The sequence below is a fragment of the Vanderwaltozyma polyspora genome, genomic scaffold, assembly GCF_000150035.1.
Source record: "Vanderwaltozyma polyspora DSM 70294 KpolScaffold1026 genomic scaffold, whole genome shotgun sequence".
NCBI classification, from domain to species: Eukaryota; Fungi; Ascomycota; class Saccharomycetes; order Saccharomycetales; family Saccharomycetaceae; genus Vanderwaltozyma; species Vanderwaltozyma polyspora.
The window spans coordinates 40,564-56,280 of record NW_001834641.1 but is presented as its reverse complement, the minus strand read 5'-3'; the positions used below and the strand labels follow the sequence as shown (position 1 = coordinate 56,280).

General features: G+C 30.8%; 6 protein-coding genes across 6 annotated transcripts; all 6 read left to right on the top strand.

Annotated features, from left to right (window-relative positions):
* Positions 1 to 1,582: 1,582 nt before the first annotated feature.
* Positions 1,583 to 2,191, top strand: ALG13 (N-acetylglucosaminyldiphosphodolichol N-acetylglucosaminyltransferase catalytic subunit ALG13; the record flags this gene model as incomplete). Its single annotated transcript, XM_001643984.1, has 1 exon — positions 1,583 to 2,191. The coding sequence occupies one exon, from the start codon at positions 1,583 to 1,585 to the stop codon at positions 2,189 to 2,191; it is 609 nt and encodes a 202-aa protein (XP_001644034.1).
* A 2,525-nt stretch (positions 2,192 to 4,716) lies between these two features.
* RTS3 (Rts3p) lies at positions 4,717 to 5,430 on the top strand (the record flags this gene model as incomplete). Its single annotated transcript, XM_001643983.1, has 1 exon — positions 4,717 to 5,430. One exon carries the CDS (start codon positions 4,717 to 4,719, stop codon positions 5,428 to 5,430), a length of 714 nt encoding a protein of 237 aa, XP_001644033.1.
* Positions 5,431 to 6,429: 999 nt separating this feature from the next.
* Positions 6,430 to 7,833, top strand: Kpol_1026p22 (uncharacterized protein; the record flags this gene model as incomplete). The annotated part of the gene is made up of 1 exon (XM_001643982.1): positions 6,430 to 7,833. The coding sequence occupies one exon, from the start codon at positions 6,430 to 6,432 to the stop codon at positions 7,831 to 7,833; it is 1,404 nt and encodes a 467-aa protein (XP_001644032.1).
* Positions 7,834 to 8,361: 528 nt separating this feature from the next.
* NSR1 (Nsr1p) lies at positions 8,362 to 9,675 on the top strand (the record flags this gene model as incomplete). Its single annotated transcript, XM_001643981.1, has 1 exon — positions 8,362 to 9,675. The coding sequence occupies one exon, from the start codon at positions 8,362 to 8,364 to the stop codon at positions 9,673 to 9,675; it is 1,314 nt and encodes a 437-aa protein (XP_001644031.1).
* A 3,405-nt stretch (positions 9,676 to 13,080) lies between these two features.
* RIM8 (Rim8p) lies at positions 13,081 to 14,886 on the top strand (the record flags this gene model as incomplete). Its single annotated transcript, XM_001643980.1, has 1 exon — positions 13,081 to 14,886. The coding sequence occupies one exon, from the start codon at positions 13,081 to 13,083 to the stop codon at positions 14,884 to 14,886; it is 1,806 nt and encodes a 601-aa protein (XP_001644030.1).
* A 439-nt stretch (positions 14,887 to 15,325) lies between these two features.
* MTR3 (exosome non-catalytic core subunit MTR3) lies at positions 15,326 to 15,717 on the top strand (the record flags this gene model as incomplete). Its single annotated transcript, XM_001643979.1, has 1 exon — positions 15,326 to 15,717. A coding segment is annotated over one exon (392 nt), but the record flags the coding sequence as incomplete, so codon positions are not given.

Sequence of the window (15,717 nt, the reverse complement as noted above, 5' to 3'; positions counted from 1 at the left end):
AGTAATTGAAACCTTGTATAGAAACGAAGATAAGGAAGAAAAAAAAAAATTTTTTTTGTTCTTCAAATATATCTACTTGTACTTTATAAAGTTTCTGTTAGAATCTATAATTGAAACAGAATTAAATTTTTATTATCTCTCTTCTAGTGATGATGTAATATATTTTTTTTCTTTAAAGATAAAATAATTTTTCAATAAAAAAAAAAATTTAATTTTTGAACTTTATAATCACTGAATGAAATTTTAAAAGTAATAGAAACTAAAATAATTAAGTTTCCAGAGAGACAAGGAATAATAATATAATTTAAAAAAATAAATTAATAGTGTTTAATTTCACTATATTATATTTTAGAAGAGGACAACTGTTAAAGTTCAAATTGAAATTCAATTAATACAATATTATTTAGCTTAATTAAAAAACCAATTTAATATAGTATTAGTATAGTATGGAATAATATAATATAGTGTAATATTGTACAATATAATGCAATCAACACATAGATAATAATAAAATCATTCAGAAACTGTATTCGATGAACAAGCTAAAAAAAAAAAAAATTTAAAATTTTGAATTAATTTTTAATATCTCTTTAGCTGTTCTTGTAAATGTTCTTTATTCTTGCCCTTGTTCTTGTTCTTGTTCTTCTTCTCTCTCATCTATTTTCTTTCACTCTTGTCTGTCCACCTGTTTCTACTTTGCTTGTTCAAAATTATTATCATCTCATACAGTTCGATGCCATAAAAGAAGACCAAAGTAAGCTAGCCAGCTATCATTGGAATGGACGCAATAGAAAAATTTTCAGCTTTTTTTTTTTTTGAAAAAACATTTCGAAAAAAAGCGAAAAACGAAAAACGAAAAAAAACTGACAAAAAAAATTTTTTTGTCTTCACTTTCGATATTGGAGGGTTTGGTAGCGATAACATTCTCTATTCGTGGACAGTGATATACATTTGGTATTGATTTTTTTTTGTTTGAATGGATTGTAGTTGTTACTGTATGGCGTACGAAACGATAGTTGGAATGTGGGATTCGTTCGGATCGGGAGGACTAACGATAGAGAGAAAGGGACGCATGAGATGAGCAGAGATGCGATGAGATGAGATGAGATGAACAAAATGGAATCTAGTAAACTCCAGTAGGAGGATATGAAAGGACAAGTGGTTAAACCTTGTGTTAATGTACGTTTCTAGTATTATACTTCATATTTACTAACATGGGTCAATTACCTGGACACAAACACAGTTAGACTATCACTCTCTATTTAAGTTTGAACCGTAAAATTATCCACATTGTCAACCTGGCTGCATTTTTCCTTTTTGTCGTTTCTTTTTTTGTTGGTTGAAGTCACGTGTTTTAATGTAAGTTTTAAATCTCATAGTTGACGGATATTATCTCTCTTTTTCCATTGATACAATATTTAACATTAAGGATTAAATTATCAGTAGAATAGAATGCACACCTACATACATACTTATACCTGATCCCAAGTTTACCATTAGGTTTCTAATAGTTGTGTCAATTCATATAACAACTACCATTTGTGTGAGTCTGTGTTTATCCCTAATAAAGTTTGCATTGATCATGGTATCCTCAAAGACTTTGTTTGTTACTTGTGGTGCTACTGTACCTTTCCCACAATTAGTTGAAAGTTTGATCACACTTGAATTTATCAATTGTTTGATTTTAAATGGTTTTAATAATTTAATAGTACAATTTGGTAAAGGTTATAACGATCAATTTACTAAATTATTGAAAAATTTAGGCAATGTTAGTTTTGATCAAAAATTAAATTCATTGGATTTAAATGATATTCAATGTTTTGCTAATTTTAAAGATAACAATAGCAATAAAACTTTAAACATCTATGGTTTTGATTTTTTATCAGACATTCAAAGTGTAATTAAACAAAATGCTGATCTAGTAATTTCTCATGCTGGCACAGGTTCGATTTTAGATTCTTTACGTTTAAATAAACCGCTTATCGTTTGCGTTAATACAAATTTAATGGATAATCATCAACAACAAATTGCGGACAAATTCGCATCGATGAATTACGTTTTCTCTACCAAGCCAACCGTTGATAGTTTAATGAATTCTTTGAATGCTTCCCAATCTCATACTTTAGATGAATTTCCTTCTGCTCATAACACTCCATTTGAAAATTTCTTAATAGATGTGTCATTGAGATAACTTCTAACCTCAGCTATACCGAATATAGACAAAAAAGAAACAGCCTCACGGCTGAATGAATTTATCTCATTATCAATCAAAATTATGTGAAAACTAAGTACCGCTAGTGACAGTTAAATTCAATATGGACCACATTAAATGTTTTTTGTAATATATTTTTGATTTAATGGATAACGTTCAAGAGTTGCAACATATCCGTGCGGGACATTTCAGCAGGACATTTCAGCAGGACAATATTGCCATTGACATTCCACATAACCGCAACTTCAAGAATGTTGTTAAATCTATGAAAGAATTCCTTCTACTAGCTTCAACGCTAGGTCTTCGCTCCCAAATTTAAAATTTAATTATATATCTATTATATTATTAAGCTTTTGCGAAGGGACAATCTTAATATATAGAAATGTGTACATATAATTAGGAGTAAGTTGGCAAACCAGCTACACCCAAAATAATAGCATAACCCTGTAAATTACAGTAATGAATGAATGAATGAATCATAGAAGGATTCAGTAATTAGTAATGAAAGGGATCTAAAATTTGTCTATAGAGCATAAAACGTTTCCTGATAAAATATCTATTCAATTGATTTGAGATAGGCAGAAGATCTCCTGACATATACACCCATACAGTTTTCAACTATGTAGCAAGTGGAAATAAAAAAACAAAAACATCTAGAATTACATAACAATGATAAATAGCTGGAGGAAATATTCCTTGACTACGAAGTTAAACGACCAGGGTTAGCACGATATAAGACAAATAAAGCCAAATAAATATTAGTCATTAAAATAATAACTGGTCCTGAATCCTATCTAATGACTGAACTCAAATCAAATCACGAGGCTAATAGTGGTCAGCCACATCCTAGTAAATAACAAAGAAACTATCTCTCTCCCTTCCCTCCGGTAAACCTGCAAGATAAACCAATATGTGTAAAAATAGGTCTACAATTTTTGAGACACATCAAACCAAAATTTAAAGGGTAAATTTTAAATTGAAATTGCTTATCTGCCGTATCAGATCATCAGACATAACAAAAAACAAGACATTTTAAACATATATTCCTCAATTGCTAATTCTTAATTTCTTATTCTTTACAATTTTTTCACTTTAATCCTTAGCATTAATCCTACTCTCAACTTTTATTCAAAGATAATCTCCTACCCCCCCATCTCCCCTTCAAACCACGATATACTTCTTACAAGATGAGTAAGGTGTATCTTGAATATATTTTTTATTCTCATTTGATGAGGTAGTTGGCAATGACAATAAGAATAAATAAATACAGACTAGTGATAATTCCTCTTTCAAACTATGCCCCTTTCACACATATCTTGTCTCGTTCTTTATTGATGTAAGGCTGTGTTGTACTGTATTGTCCGTGCCACCTCATCTCCCATTTTCCTTTTTCCTTTACCCCCGTCTCCCATCCCTTCAAAGATATATCTGTATAATGTGCAGTTTTGAAAGGATAGGAAGAAGAAGAAACTGTTAACTCAGAGAGAGATAACTGCGATTGATAGATAGATAATCCACAACATGTTCGTGTATGTGAAGGAGGTTCGTTAAGTTAAGTTATGGGGTTAGACTCATCTTTAATATTCTTTTGATTAGTAAGAAACATTGAGGAAGAGCTGTTGAATGACAGATTGTTCGATGAGTAAAATTATTGACACATAGCATCAACAATCAGTAAGCAGTCCTCTAAATAATTTAACGAGATAATTTTTACTGCAAATAAGTTTTCGAAATTGGATAATGAGAATAGCCTAGCCCACATTTTCCAACTTTTCCCTTTATTATTTAGACCTTTTTTATTTTTTTCAGTCTTGTTTTTGTTCCAATTAACTAAGGGAAGAGTACCTTTTTAGTAATCATGAAATCAAAAATGCTTTTAGCGATACTTTTGTATTGCTAAAGCTTATTATTCCTATTGTGTTATCGTTGATTTTCTCAGATGTTAACTTAGTTATTTCGATTTGAGGTTAACTAAAGTTTGCTTTTATCTGCATAACCCACATATTCTTAAAGTTAAGCCACACCAAACTAATACACGCCCTTTATTTTTGTAGGGAAACAAATGTACAACAAATAATTTCTTGGCTATTCACGGTATTATATTTTTGCATTTCTTAATCGAAGGAGTGTGTGCAGGTACCTGTTGAAATTAGCATGAATTAAGGTCTATGAATACATCGATCTAGCCTTTTACTGTTCTAGACAGATTAAGAAATCTACGCTTGGTCATCAATTTTGCATGAAATGATTATTTGATTATTTGATTATTTTACGAATATATGTTCTTGATAGTAAAAAAAAAATTAATATATATAAATATGAGGCTTTCTGATTAGAAAATGATATTTCGTTCCTTGATATTGTTTTCATGTTTCTTTATTTTTTTATATATATCTCAATATAAATGAATCAAACATTCATATATATTTACATACTATATTTTGTTACATAGTAGTATTTTCTACTACAAGACAAATTTTAAAGCATCGACATTCACATACAAAATGACTGAACAATTTACAAGAAGATACTCAACTCAACAAGTGAGCAATAATGATACCTGTGAGAGGTTAATAAATGAGATGGAAAGAGAACAAGAATCAATGGTTGTTAGATTATTAAGAGAAATTAATGAATTAAAATTAGAAAATTCATATCTAAAGCAAGAACTTCAATCATTCCGTGACCGTAGAGAAGGTTCTTATACTTCAATACCAAGTCCTCCACAAAGTAGAAATACATCTGTTTTTGATAGTTACTCAATATCCAGTAATTCTTCATTATATGAACCTTCTCTTCCTAGATCCAAAAGGTCAAGTTTATTACTTGAAAATTTAACAACACACCAATTAGACGAACCTTTACCAATCAATACTCATGCTTCAAACATGGCTTTATATAAGAAACGCGGATCTTTCCCAGGACTTCATAATCAAAGTAATAACCCAAATAATTATAATGAAACCCCAATAAGTACTAATAATCAGAACTATTCCTATTCTCCAAGTGAAAATCTCTCAAAAGACATCAATAATAATAATAATAATAATAATCAACATAATAACCATACTTCAGTGGATCCATTAAGAAAAGTGGTGATACCTGTTCATAGACGAAGTTCTTATTTAGATTGTACTTTGGATGGTTTCCCTGCTACCAGTGGATATCTTCAACATGCTGATTTAAACAAGAAGCTACAGCAGTACACAATACAGTAATTATTAAAATTAAAAAACAATTAACATGAATAAGTATTTTTTATGTAATTCTCTAAAATAATAATAAAATAATAATAATAATAATAAAATAATAAGTATTATAAAATTTATTTAAGAATAAGAGTAATTATAATATATTTTTAATATGGTTTAGGGTTTTGAAATCTGTTGTATTTTTGGCCTCTAACGGTTATTTCGCATCACTATCCACTTTTGAGGTTCTTTGGTCATCTCATTATCGTGTTTATCACTTTTCATTTATATAAGTGAAAAACAGTAAGCAAATAACAAAAACATACGAAACCGTCGCGAAAAGTATCGAAATATGTTATAAACAAGTTTCATTACTTATACTTCGATATATATAGTTAATAACTCAATTTTTGGTACCTGGTTACATTGAATCATTTATTGCCAACTGGTTACCATGGTATATTACATGGTACCTAAAATTCATCAGTACAAGTTCGAAACATGTAATTTCCTTTTTTGGAAATTTACATTGTTATATTCGATAAAAATGTAAAACGAGACAAATTCTGAAACGACAGAAAACCTACAATAAATTGACATCTTGAAGGATTTATTAGTACAATTATTGTTTTACTTTAAATTTTGAGTATGAGAGGTGTATGTTATGGGGTTAATCAACTGTTAATCATTTGAGAAAATATTGCATCTATTAGATAGAAGTTACGAACGATAAAAATTTGTTTTTACGACTCTTATCATATAATCGAGTGCAAGTTGATCTGATATTAATTGTTCTGTTTCAACTTGAAAAAGATATGAAATTTAAATCTACAGTTTATCGATGAGGTTTAATGAATATATTGAATTTTAAAATTTTTTTACAATGTCTAATCATCTTCATAACAATATATAAACAGATGTAATATTAATGTGATTACCAATTTCAGTCTTCAATAAAATATTCTAAAAACAAAGATATAACAAAAAACAAAACATTAGTTCAAGTATACTCATACACAATTGAATATGAAACTATTAAATTTGGCTCTTTTCTTCACTTTTATAATAAAGGTATTTTCTGTAGATACTACAACAATTCAACGTACTGTCGTTGTCACTTCAGGTGTATGCCCAGATTGTTCAACTACTACAACAACCAATCAAACTCCTACACCTGCTAAAAATGATGAAATTTGTACCAATTTCGTTACTGTCTATAATACTATTGCTGTCACAAATACCGTAACTCAAACTGCTTCTGTCACCATCAGCGCTACACAAACTGTCCAAACAACCGAAACAAATAAAGTAACAAACACTGTATATCCAACTATTCCAGACACAATTACCATAACTGAAACTGCAACTGCAACTGTTCATTCAACTATTCCGGAAACTATCACCATCACTACTACTGATATTTCCCACTCAACTGTTGCTTTTACCATCACTGAGACAGAAACTGTTCATACTAATGTTCAAGATACCTCAGTATTTGTTAACACAGTTAAAAGCACTAATGTTGTAACCTCAACTGTAATTTATACATCAACTGAACTCATCAAGAGTGAAGCTATCCAAACTTCGGTTGTCACAGTTACTGAAACTGAATTAGTTACCAAAATGAATTCTGAAGTAAAAATTAACGATGAAATGATTTCTTTAACCGCTTATGCAACAGAAACATCTGTTATTACATTGACTTCTAACATTGTAAACACAAGTATTGTCACACTTGCCACTACCCACACAGTTCAATTGAACAATACTAACGTCATTGAAAAAACCATTACTATAACTAATAATGGAAAATGTGTTGAAACTGAAAAATTCAATGCAACTATTACTGAATATGAAACTACTACTATCCCTCTAACTGTTATCGATACAACCGTTGTTACCTCAATGACTGGATCAACAACTAATATCCCAACTACAGTTACCAAAGAAGTTGTCTCTTCTACTGTGATTACAAATACCATATCAACGGAATCCATAAATACAATTTTTACTACTTCCACAAATCTTGTTTCTACAACATCTACTAGAATGAAAACTACTGGCACCACCACAACAGATACCAATACCAATTTAGTTAGTAAATGGATAACCAATCATATTGATTCCACAAATGTAGTTTCTTCTGTCAATGTCAATACTGTATCCACAACAAACATTCAAGTTCATACAACTAACAGTGAAAATACGTCAACTGTAGTAGTTTCGAGTACCAATTTGCACCCAACTACTGAAGTCCATGTAGTTACTTTAAGCAGCGGTACCACATCCACTACTCATTCTTTTGCCATTCAAAGTGAATCATCTACTACATCTGTTCCAAGTCATTCTGTTGCAATTTATGAAGGTTCTGGTAATATAATTTCCTCCAAATTTGCATTCTTGATCTTACCATTAATTGCATTATTATAGGTGGATATAAGTAAGCTACTCAATTATAAAATTTCAGTTCTTCCGTTGATTATTATCCTCAATTATAATATCATCAAATATGCATTTCTATATACTTCGAGACATTTTTATATCTCTGTCGGTCTCTTATAAACAGATACTATATAATTAAATAATTTAAAATAAATAATAATGATTATGAATAATTTTTAAAATGTTTCCGATATGATGAAAACTTAAAACTATCGACATTAATCCATTTTTTATAATGGATGTCATTAGTATACATTCTTCTAATTACTGACGTGAACGCAGTTTTGATCCAGATCGGTTCTTTCGCTACAAGTGCATCTCTTCGTGATCGATGATATGGTTTTACTTTTTTTTACTTGGTTAGTTCATGAAAAATTTTTTTTCAATCAAGCTCATCGCAGAAATTTTTCTACTTAATATAAATGAACCACTAGTTTTAAAGTATGAGTAGTTGGATTGTAATAGTTCATTAACATTGATCAATAAAACTACACAAATAGGACATTCAATAACAAGATGGCTAAGTCTACTACTAAAAAAGAATCCAAGAAAGATTTGAAATTGACTAAGAAGGAAGAATCTTCTTCTTCTTCTTCTTCTTCCTCCTCTTCTTCTTCATCCGCCGAAGAATCTTCTTCCTCTTCATCCTCTTCTTCTGAATCTGAATCTGAAGATGAAGACAAGTCTTCTTCATCCTCTTCATCTTCTGAATCTGATTCTTCATCTGATGAATCTGAAGATGAAAAGAAGGAAGAAAAGAAGGAAGTAAAGAAGGAAGAAAAGAAGGAAGAATCTTCATCTGACTCTTCATCTTCATCTTCTGAATCTGAAGAAGAAGAAAAAAAGAAGAAATCATCTTCCTCTTCTGATGAATCCTCTTCTGATGAATCCTCTTCTGACGAATCATCCTCTGATGAAGAAGAAAAAGAAGAAGCTAAGGACTCCAAGAAACGTAAATTGGAAGAATCTGAAGAATCTGAAGAATCTGAAGAATCTGAAAAAGAATCTAAGAAATCTAAGACTGAAGATTCTAACGATGGTGAAACTGCTACTATTTTCGTCGGTAGATTATCTTGGTCTGTTGATGATGAATGGTTAAAGAATGAATTTGAACATATCGGTGATGTCATTGGTGCTAGAGTTATCTATGAAAGAGGTACTGACAGATCTCGTGGTTACGGTTACGTTGACTTCTCCAGCAAGAGTGCTGCTGAAAGAGCTGTTAAGGAAATGCACGGTAAGCAAATTGATGGTAGAGAAATTAACTGTGATATGTCTACTAGTAAACCAGCTGGTGGTAACGGTGGTGATCGTGCTAAGAAGTTCGGTGATGTTCCATCTCAACCATCTGACACCTTATTCTTGGGTAACCTATCTTTCAATGCTGACAGAGATCAAATTTATGAATTGTTTAGCAAACACGGTGAAATTATTTCTGTCCGTTTACCAACTCATCCTGAAACTGAACAACCAAAGGGTTTCGGTTACGTTCAATACGGTAACGTTAATGATGCTCAAAGTGCTTTAGATGCTTTACAAGGTGAATACATTGACAACAGACCAGTCAGATTAGATTTCTCCACTCCAAAGCCAAACAATGGTGGTGACAGAGGTGGCAGAGGTGACAGAGGTGGCTTTAGAGGTGGCAGAGGTGACAGAGGTGGCTTTAGAGGTGACAGAGGTGGCTTTAGAGGTGACAGAGGTGGCAGAGGTGGTAACAGAGGTGGTAGAGGTGGTTTCAGACCATCCGGTTCTGGTGCCAACACTGCTCCATTAGGTAGACAAAGAAACACTGCTTCTTTCTCTGGCCAAAAGAAGACCTTCGATTAATCTCATATATGAAGATATAGAATATTTACAGAACCGTTTTTAGAACTTGTATGTACATTAAAATATAGTTATTATTTGTATTCCATTTGAAATCTTATAGAATATTTTGATTATATCTGGTGTTTTTATGATTTTTATAAAGTCACTTAAAAACAGATCTGGATTTTATATTGAGCTCGTCGGCTTTTGTGAATCTATTCCATACGTACGTCATTAAATTAAATTTATACCCCCATGTTTGGCAAAAAATTCCATATATCAAACGTCATTCAATAATATCCCCAAGCAATTGAAATTGCAAATTGACTAGATAAAATAAGTTCTATATTTACTACCTACAAAAGAAAATTTACAATAATGATATCTACATCATTAAGAAGTTAATCATACGATTTCTAACAGAAAGAACACATCAAAAATCGCTTAGCTGACCTTAATAGAAAGGGTCCATACCAACTTAAAAGAGAAAACATAGCACTTGTTCTATACATAGTACAAGAGATTTAATCTTGACAATAATATACACCGTATGTTTAATAGGAAGTCAAGTACATATTTTAGATACTACGGAAAAACATTAACACCAGACTTTTATAAAGCAAAATAATGAACTAAGAAACACTAAAATATAAGATATAATCAAACCAGAAAATTGAAAACCTCGAACCAGAAACACAATTTAAAAATAAAAAATCGTAAATAAAACACATAAAAGAGTTGTTGTTACATTAAATTGCCTTAAAGTCTTTATTTTTCATGCGTGGTCTTGGCACCACCAAATCCTGACCTCTTTTTAACCTACTCAACTGTAAACTTAAATAGAGACATAAAGGAAGAGAGTTAGAGGTCTTCCGGTTTCTACAACTTTTCAGTAAATATGTTATTTTTCTTTTCAAGGTGAATTCAATTTTTAATTCTAGTCCCAGCAGTTCAATTTCTCATCTGTTTTTATCCGTAGGCTTCACACTGACAAGAGCTTTTTTGTTTTACCTACTCTATCTCTTGGCTAGTTCACCATTCTACATTTGTTCTCTCTGTATTCGGAACTTTCAATAAATATAAAATATCTATTACAGTTGTAATTAAATATGTCCAGAGAGAGATGATAGAACCAAAAAAGAAAAATCTATTATGTATCGTTATTTTTCCAAGAGTTTAACTGTATAGAAGAAGTAATGGCAAAAAATAAAAAGAGACGGTGAAGTGATTAATACTTCCGAATGGGTTTTCTACATCTCTCTACCTATCTGTCACCCAATTTGGCCAAGAAAATACGGAGCAGCGTTTTCATTCGTTTCAGATGGTTAACGTTTTACACGTATGGCCTCTCTCTGTAAACCTCTATTTATTTCCTCTCTTGAAGCCGGAAAGAAGGTCAATTTTATCGATGAAAGTAATTATATAGTAGTGCCATACATACCATTTCACTGAGTTATAAGTGGTTTGTAGTATAAAGAATACACACAAGCGAACTTGTACAATGGTTAACCAGTTCTTATTACATATTTTATAAATACATTTCTCTTTGGCTTTTATTAGCAGTGATGTAAAAGGTAAACGCAAGGGTAGAAAGAGATGAAAGTAATTCCAGGTTATACTTTAGTCATTGAGAAAGATCATGAGAAAGAGAACATTTGTGGTACTCAAAATGTATTTGGTTACTATCTTCGGTATTTATTCTGATTACAAAATTTACAAGCAAAATAGCGTAGGTTTGCTGTTTGCCTTTCTTTCTTGTTACCAAGCTTAAGATAGGGTCAATTAGAAATCAATATATACCTCATAGCAACACAAGAGTAATCAATGAATGGATGGGACTGGGACACTATTAAATTCTAATTTTTTTGAGGGTGGTGTAGTTTGTGAATAATGTATCCATGCTTTAATTCGATCGAGATAAAAGTAAAAAGTAAAATGGTTCATTTCTCGCAAGAATATATATCCAATCTTAGGTAGGGCTTTTTATTGGGCTCTTTAGAATTTGTAAAAACGCACATTATAAAAAAGAAGGATAAATTTTTCAATTCAGTTCAATACTATATCCATACAACGAACACCAATTTTTTTTTTCAGTCTTGTTCGGATTGAATTTCTTATCCTTTCTTACGCTTTCATCATTGTTTGTCACTGAAGTTGTCAGACTATCTCTCAGGTCAACTTCCAAGAATAAAATATTTTATCACTTGGAATAATATCCGTAAGGAAAAAGAGACCTCTAACTGCAAGATTTATCTATATCTGCATCAACTTCCAATATTCCATATCTATATATAAATATATTTACATTTTCATACCCGTTCTAGATTACTTTATCTGCTTAATTTCTTGAATTGTTCAGTAGTACTGAATTTACACGATGATGTTATTTTGCTTGTCATAATAATTATTGTAGCCAAGCACTTTTTTCTACTTGGCTTTTTCTACAGATACTGGTAATAGGGATAGTTTCCTGTTAGGAAAGTAATAAAGAATAGAAACTTGGCCCTTTCTGTACGTATGTGTGTTTCTCCCTCTCTGTTCACCTTCATATGTATATGGGGATTTTAGATATCATCATTCGTTCTGAGTTTACTTTTACTTTTATCATTAGTTTAAACTAATCAGCTACGTTTACGTTCATGTTCATGCTCTTGTTCTTGTTAAACTTGTTCCCTCTTCATTTGTGGTAACAGTTTTTCACTTATTGCATCAAATTTGCCATGTTCCGTCTGTATCAAACTCTTGGCTCGTACGTACGTAATATAATTTTAATGTTATTTTTTTTTCCTAAACATTACCAGATACACACACACATGTTGACATTATAATGAATGCAATCTAGTGAAACAATTGTAGACACCAAAATTCTTCATGTTTGGATGAACGAAACTCCCACCTTTTCCAATGTAGGTATGGCTATATTTTTGCATATTCTCAATATTTATACTTCATTCAAAACCTTGAATTTTACTAATAATTATATATATATATAAATGTATCTCTGTACTTCTTAGATAATTAAGACTGTTATATTGGTTACATCCCAGCTGTATCAAAGCTAACAATATTGTATATATTGATACCTTTCTTACTAAACAAAAGGAAGAAGTCATAGCACATTGGAATAAACTAATCCTTATAGATCACTTTGCTCATCTACCTTTATTAATAGTAAAGTTTTCTGTTCAAAGCTTAGAAGCTTAGGCAACAGTGACCAAAAAATCAAGAAAAAAAGAAAGGAATTTTTGTTAAGAAAAATTAATTGATAACAAGTTTCGAAATTAAAGCTTAGCCTAACCGATACTTTTGGAATTAGAAATAACAATTTAATAAAGATACTATATTAAATTAGATATATTCATTTTATTTCATTATTATATTTATTATAATTAGTGTTTTTATTTGTAAAAATTGCTTATTTAAACCATGTATCTGCATAATAGCATGTCTTTCCTAAAGGCTTGGAAGAAAGATGTGCCCTTCATGTCTGGCAAGAAGAAGGGAAATTGCATGAACAACGATATTAGTAATATTTTAGAAAATTCAAATGGTACCTCCGCCAATTCATCCATTTCAGTTAGCAATAACACTTCGACAAATAATTTAGGAAATGCTATACGGCAATTTTATTTTATATTGGATGAGCCACATAAAATATGGAAGCCAAATGAAATCGTGTCTGGTAAAATTGTTTTACAGCTTTCAAAAGAAATTCCAAATGTTTCAATTAAACTATCATTATCTAGTGAAATTAAAATTAAAAACATAATTACAACTACATCAAGATCAAAAAATTCTGAAGTTTTATTTGAAAAAAATTCTTATATATATGGCAGAGACCTTGTTAAATTAAAGGATTCAGATGTTTCTGTTGATGATCCATTAAATAATAGAATTTATAACGGTCTAACCAAAGGTGAGCATAGATTCCCATTTAAACTAAAAATTCCTTCTGGTAAGAATATTTTCAGTTCAATAAATTTCGAAAGAGGCGCAATCTCTTATTATTTAAAATCATTCGTTGAAGTATTAGATGAGAATGGTAATATTAAATTGCTATCAAATTGTGACTCTAAGCTATCAGTTGTAGTTCCATTAGATGTAGCTCCATATCGTTCCGAAAGAACTAAAACGGTAGTATTACAGTCTGCTACTGCTAATATTACACCATCAGCTTCAAGACAAGCAAAATCGATAGAAGATGGTTCATCCTCGTTCATGTCAAAGCTAACAAAAACTTCAACCAATTCTAGTTCTTCAAATTCATCAAAACAAAATGGGAACGATACAATTGTGGGAACAAAAACAGTTAAAATTTCAGTTTCAATGCCAAATTCAGGTTATCATATCGGTGAATTGATCCCAATAAAAGTAAATATCAAGCACTATAAAGAATATGGCCATCCTGCTGGTATCATTACTACATTAGTAAGAATATGTAGAGTTAATGGCGTTAACAAAGATGATCCTATTGAAACGTTTAGAAAAGATATCTGTCAAAGTGTGTCCCCTCTTTATATTGATCCAAAAACTCATGAAGCATCAATAACTGTATATCTAAAGGTTCCATTAGATGCGTTCTCTACATTTGTTGCATTACCTAACTTTTTTACTTTTCAATATTATATCGAGGTTTTAGTCAATTTATCAAAGAAGAATGTTGTTTTCACAGAATCTAATAGAATAATTGGTCGTCCAATAGATGGATCGCAATCTGCAGATTTTTTGACATCTAGAATGCCAGAAAATTTACAGAACGTTCAGCAGACCTTATCAAAATTAGTAAGTAATGATACCTATGTTGACAATACTGAAATTGAGTCAAATATCTTGTATCATGATTTGGTCAATATCGAGCGTTTGAAGAGATCAAGAAATGTAGCCGGTATGTCTATTGAAACAGTAATAGGTAGTATTTTAACAGAAACTGAAGAACAATTACCTATAAGCATTCAATCATCACCAAATGAAGTACAACAAAATTTACAAGTTCCTCAAATTCAAATAGAAGAAACAACTAGTAGTGAATCAAGTGAAAGATTAGTCCAAAGCTCGAACGACGGGGCCTTAAATTCATGGTTGACATCGTCTGAACAATTTGAAGCAAATAATCCAGTACCAGTGTATACTCCAAATGAACAAATAGAAGTTTTACCAGATAAGCAAGAATTAGAACAATCTCGTTTAAAGGAATTGGAAAGTGAGCCTCCTATGTTTGATACAGAAGAGTGATTTCAATCAATTCAGAGCAAATAAACAAGATACATGTCAAACTTATAGATCAAAAGAATAATAGAAGGAAGAGAATTTGATTATTCCTCCAATGCATTAGTTAAAATATATTTTACTTAATAATCATCTTTACGTAAAGTGCATATATATATGTAATCATATATTCATCATCATTAACGAATAGCCATTCAGATAGATATTGTTCTTTAATTTCGATATGAAATTTTTCAATATCTTAGAAATATCTAATGAAATATGATTTTAAAGCCTTAAGAAGATGATGAGGTGCATCTTTATTTTTATTCAGTACTTAGTTAATGCTAAGATTTTGCTGATTTTGTTAGGAACAAGATTATTAAAAGTGTGCTACGAACCCTATCCAATTGTTTAGGTGGTTATTGTGAAATTCAAAATCTAACATATTACAATAAGGTGAATAATGAATGTTCAAGATAGAAGAAGACTATTAGGTCCTCCAAATGCAAAGCCCATTGCTTTCAGTCCTAGTATAGGTGAAAGAAACGTCAGTGAGACAAAAGAATCTAAGAATTTAGAACAGCAAGTTACTTTCAATACCGGTCTTATTGAGAATTGTAATGGTTCCTCTTTAGTTGAAGTTATAGATCCAAAGCTTTCAAGACATCAGACTTCTTTGATTACATCTGTATATGGTCCAAGAGCTATCAAAGGTTCATTTACATCTCAAGCTAATATGACAATACAATTAAAAAACGGATCTGTGGAAAAATATAATACTAGTGAATTAAAAGAAATCTCGACATTTCTAACGGGTGTATTCAATTCTGTAGTTAATTTATCAAGATATCCTAA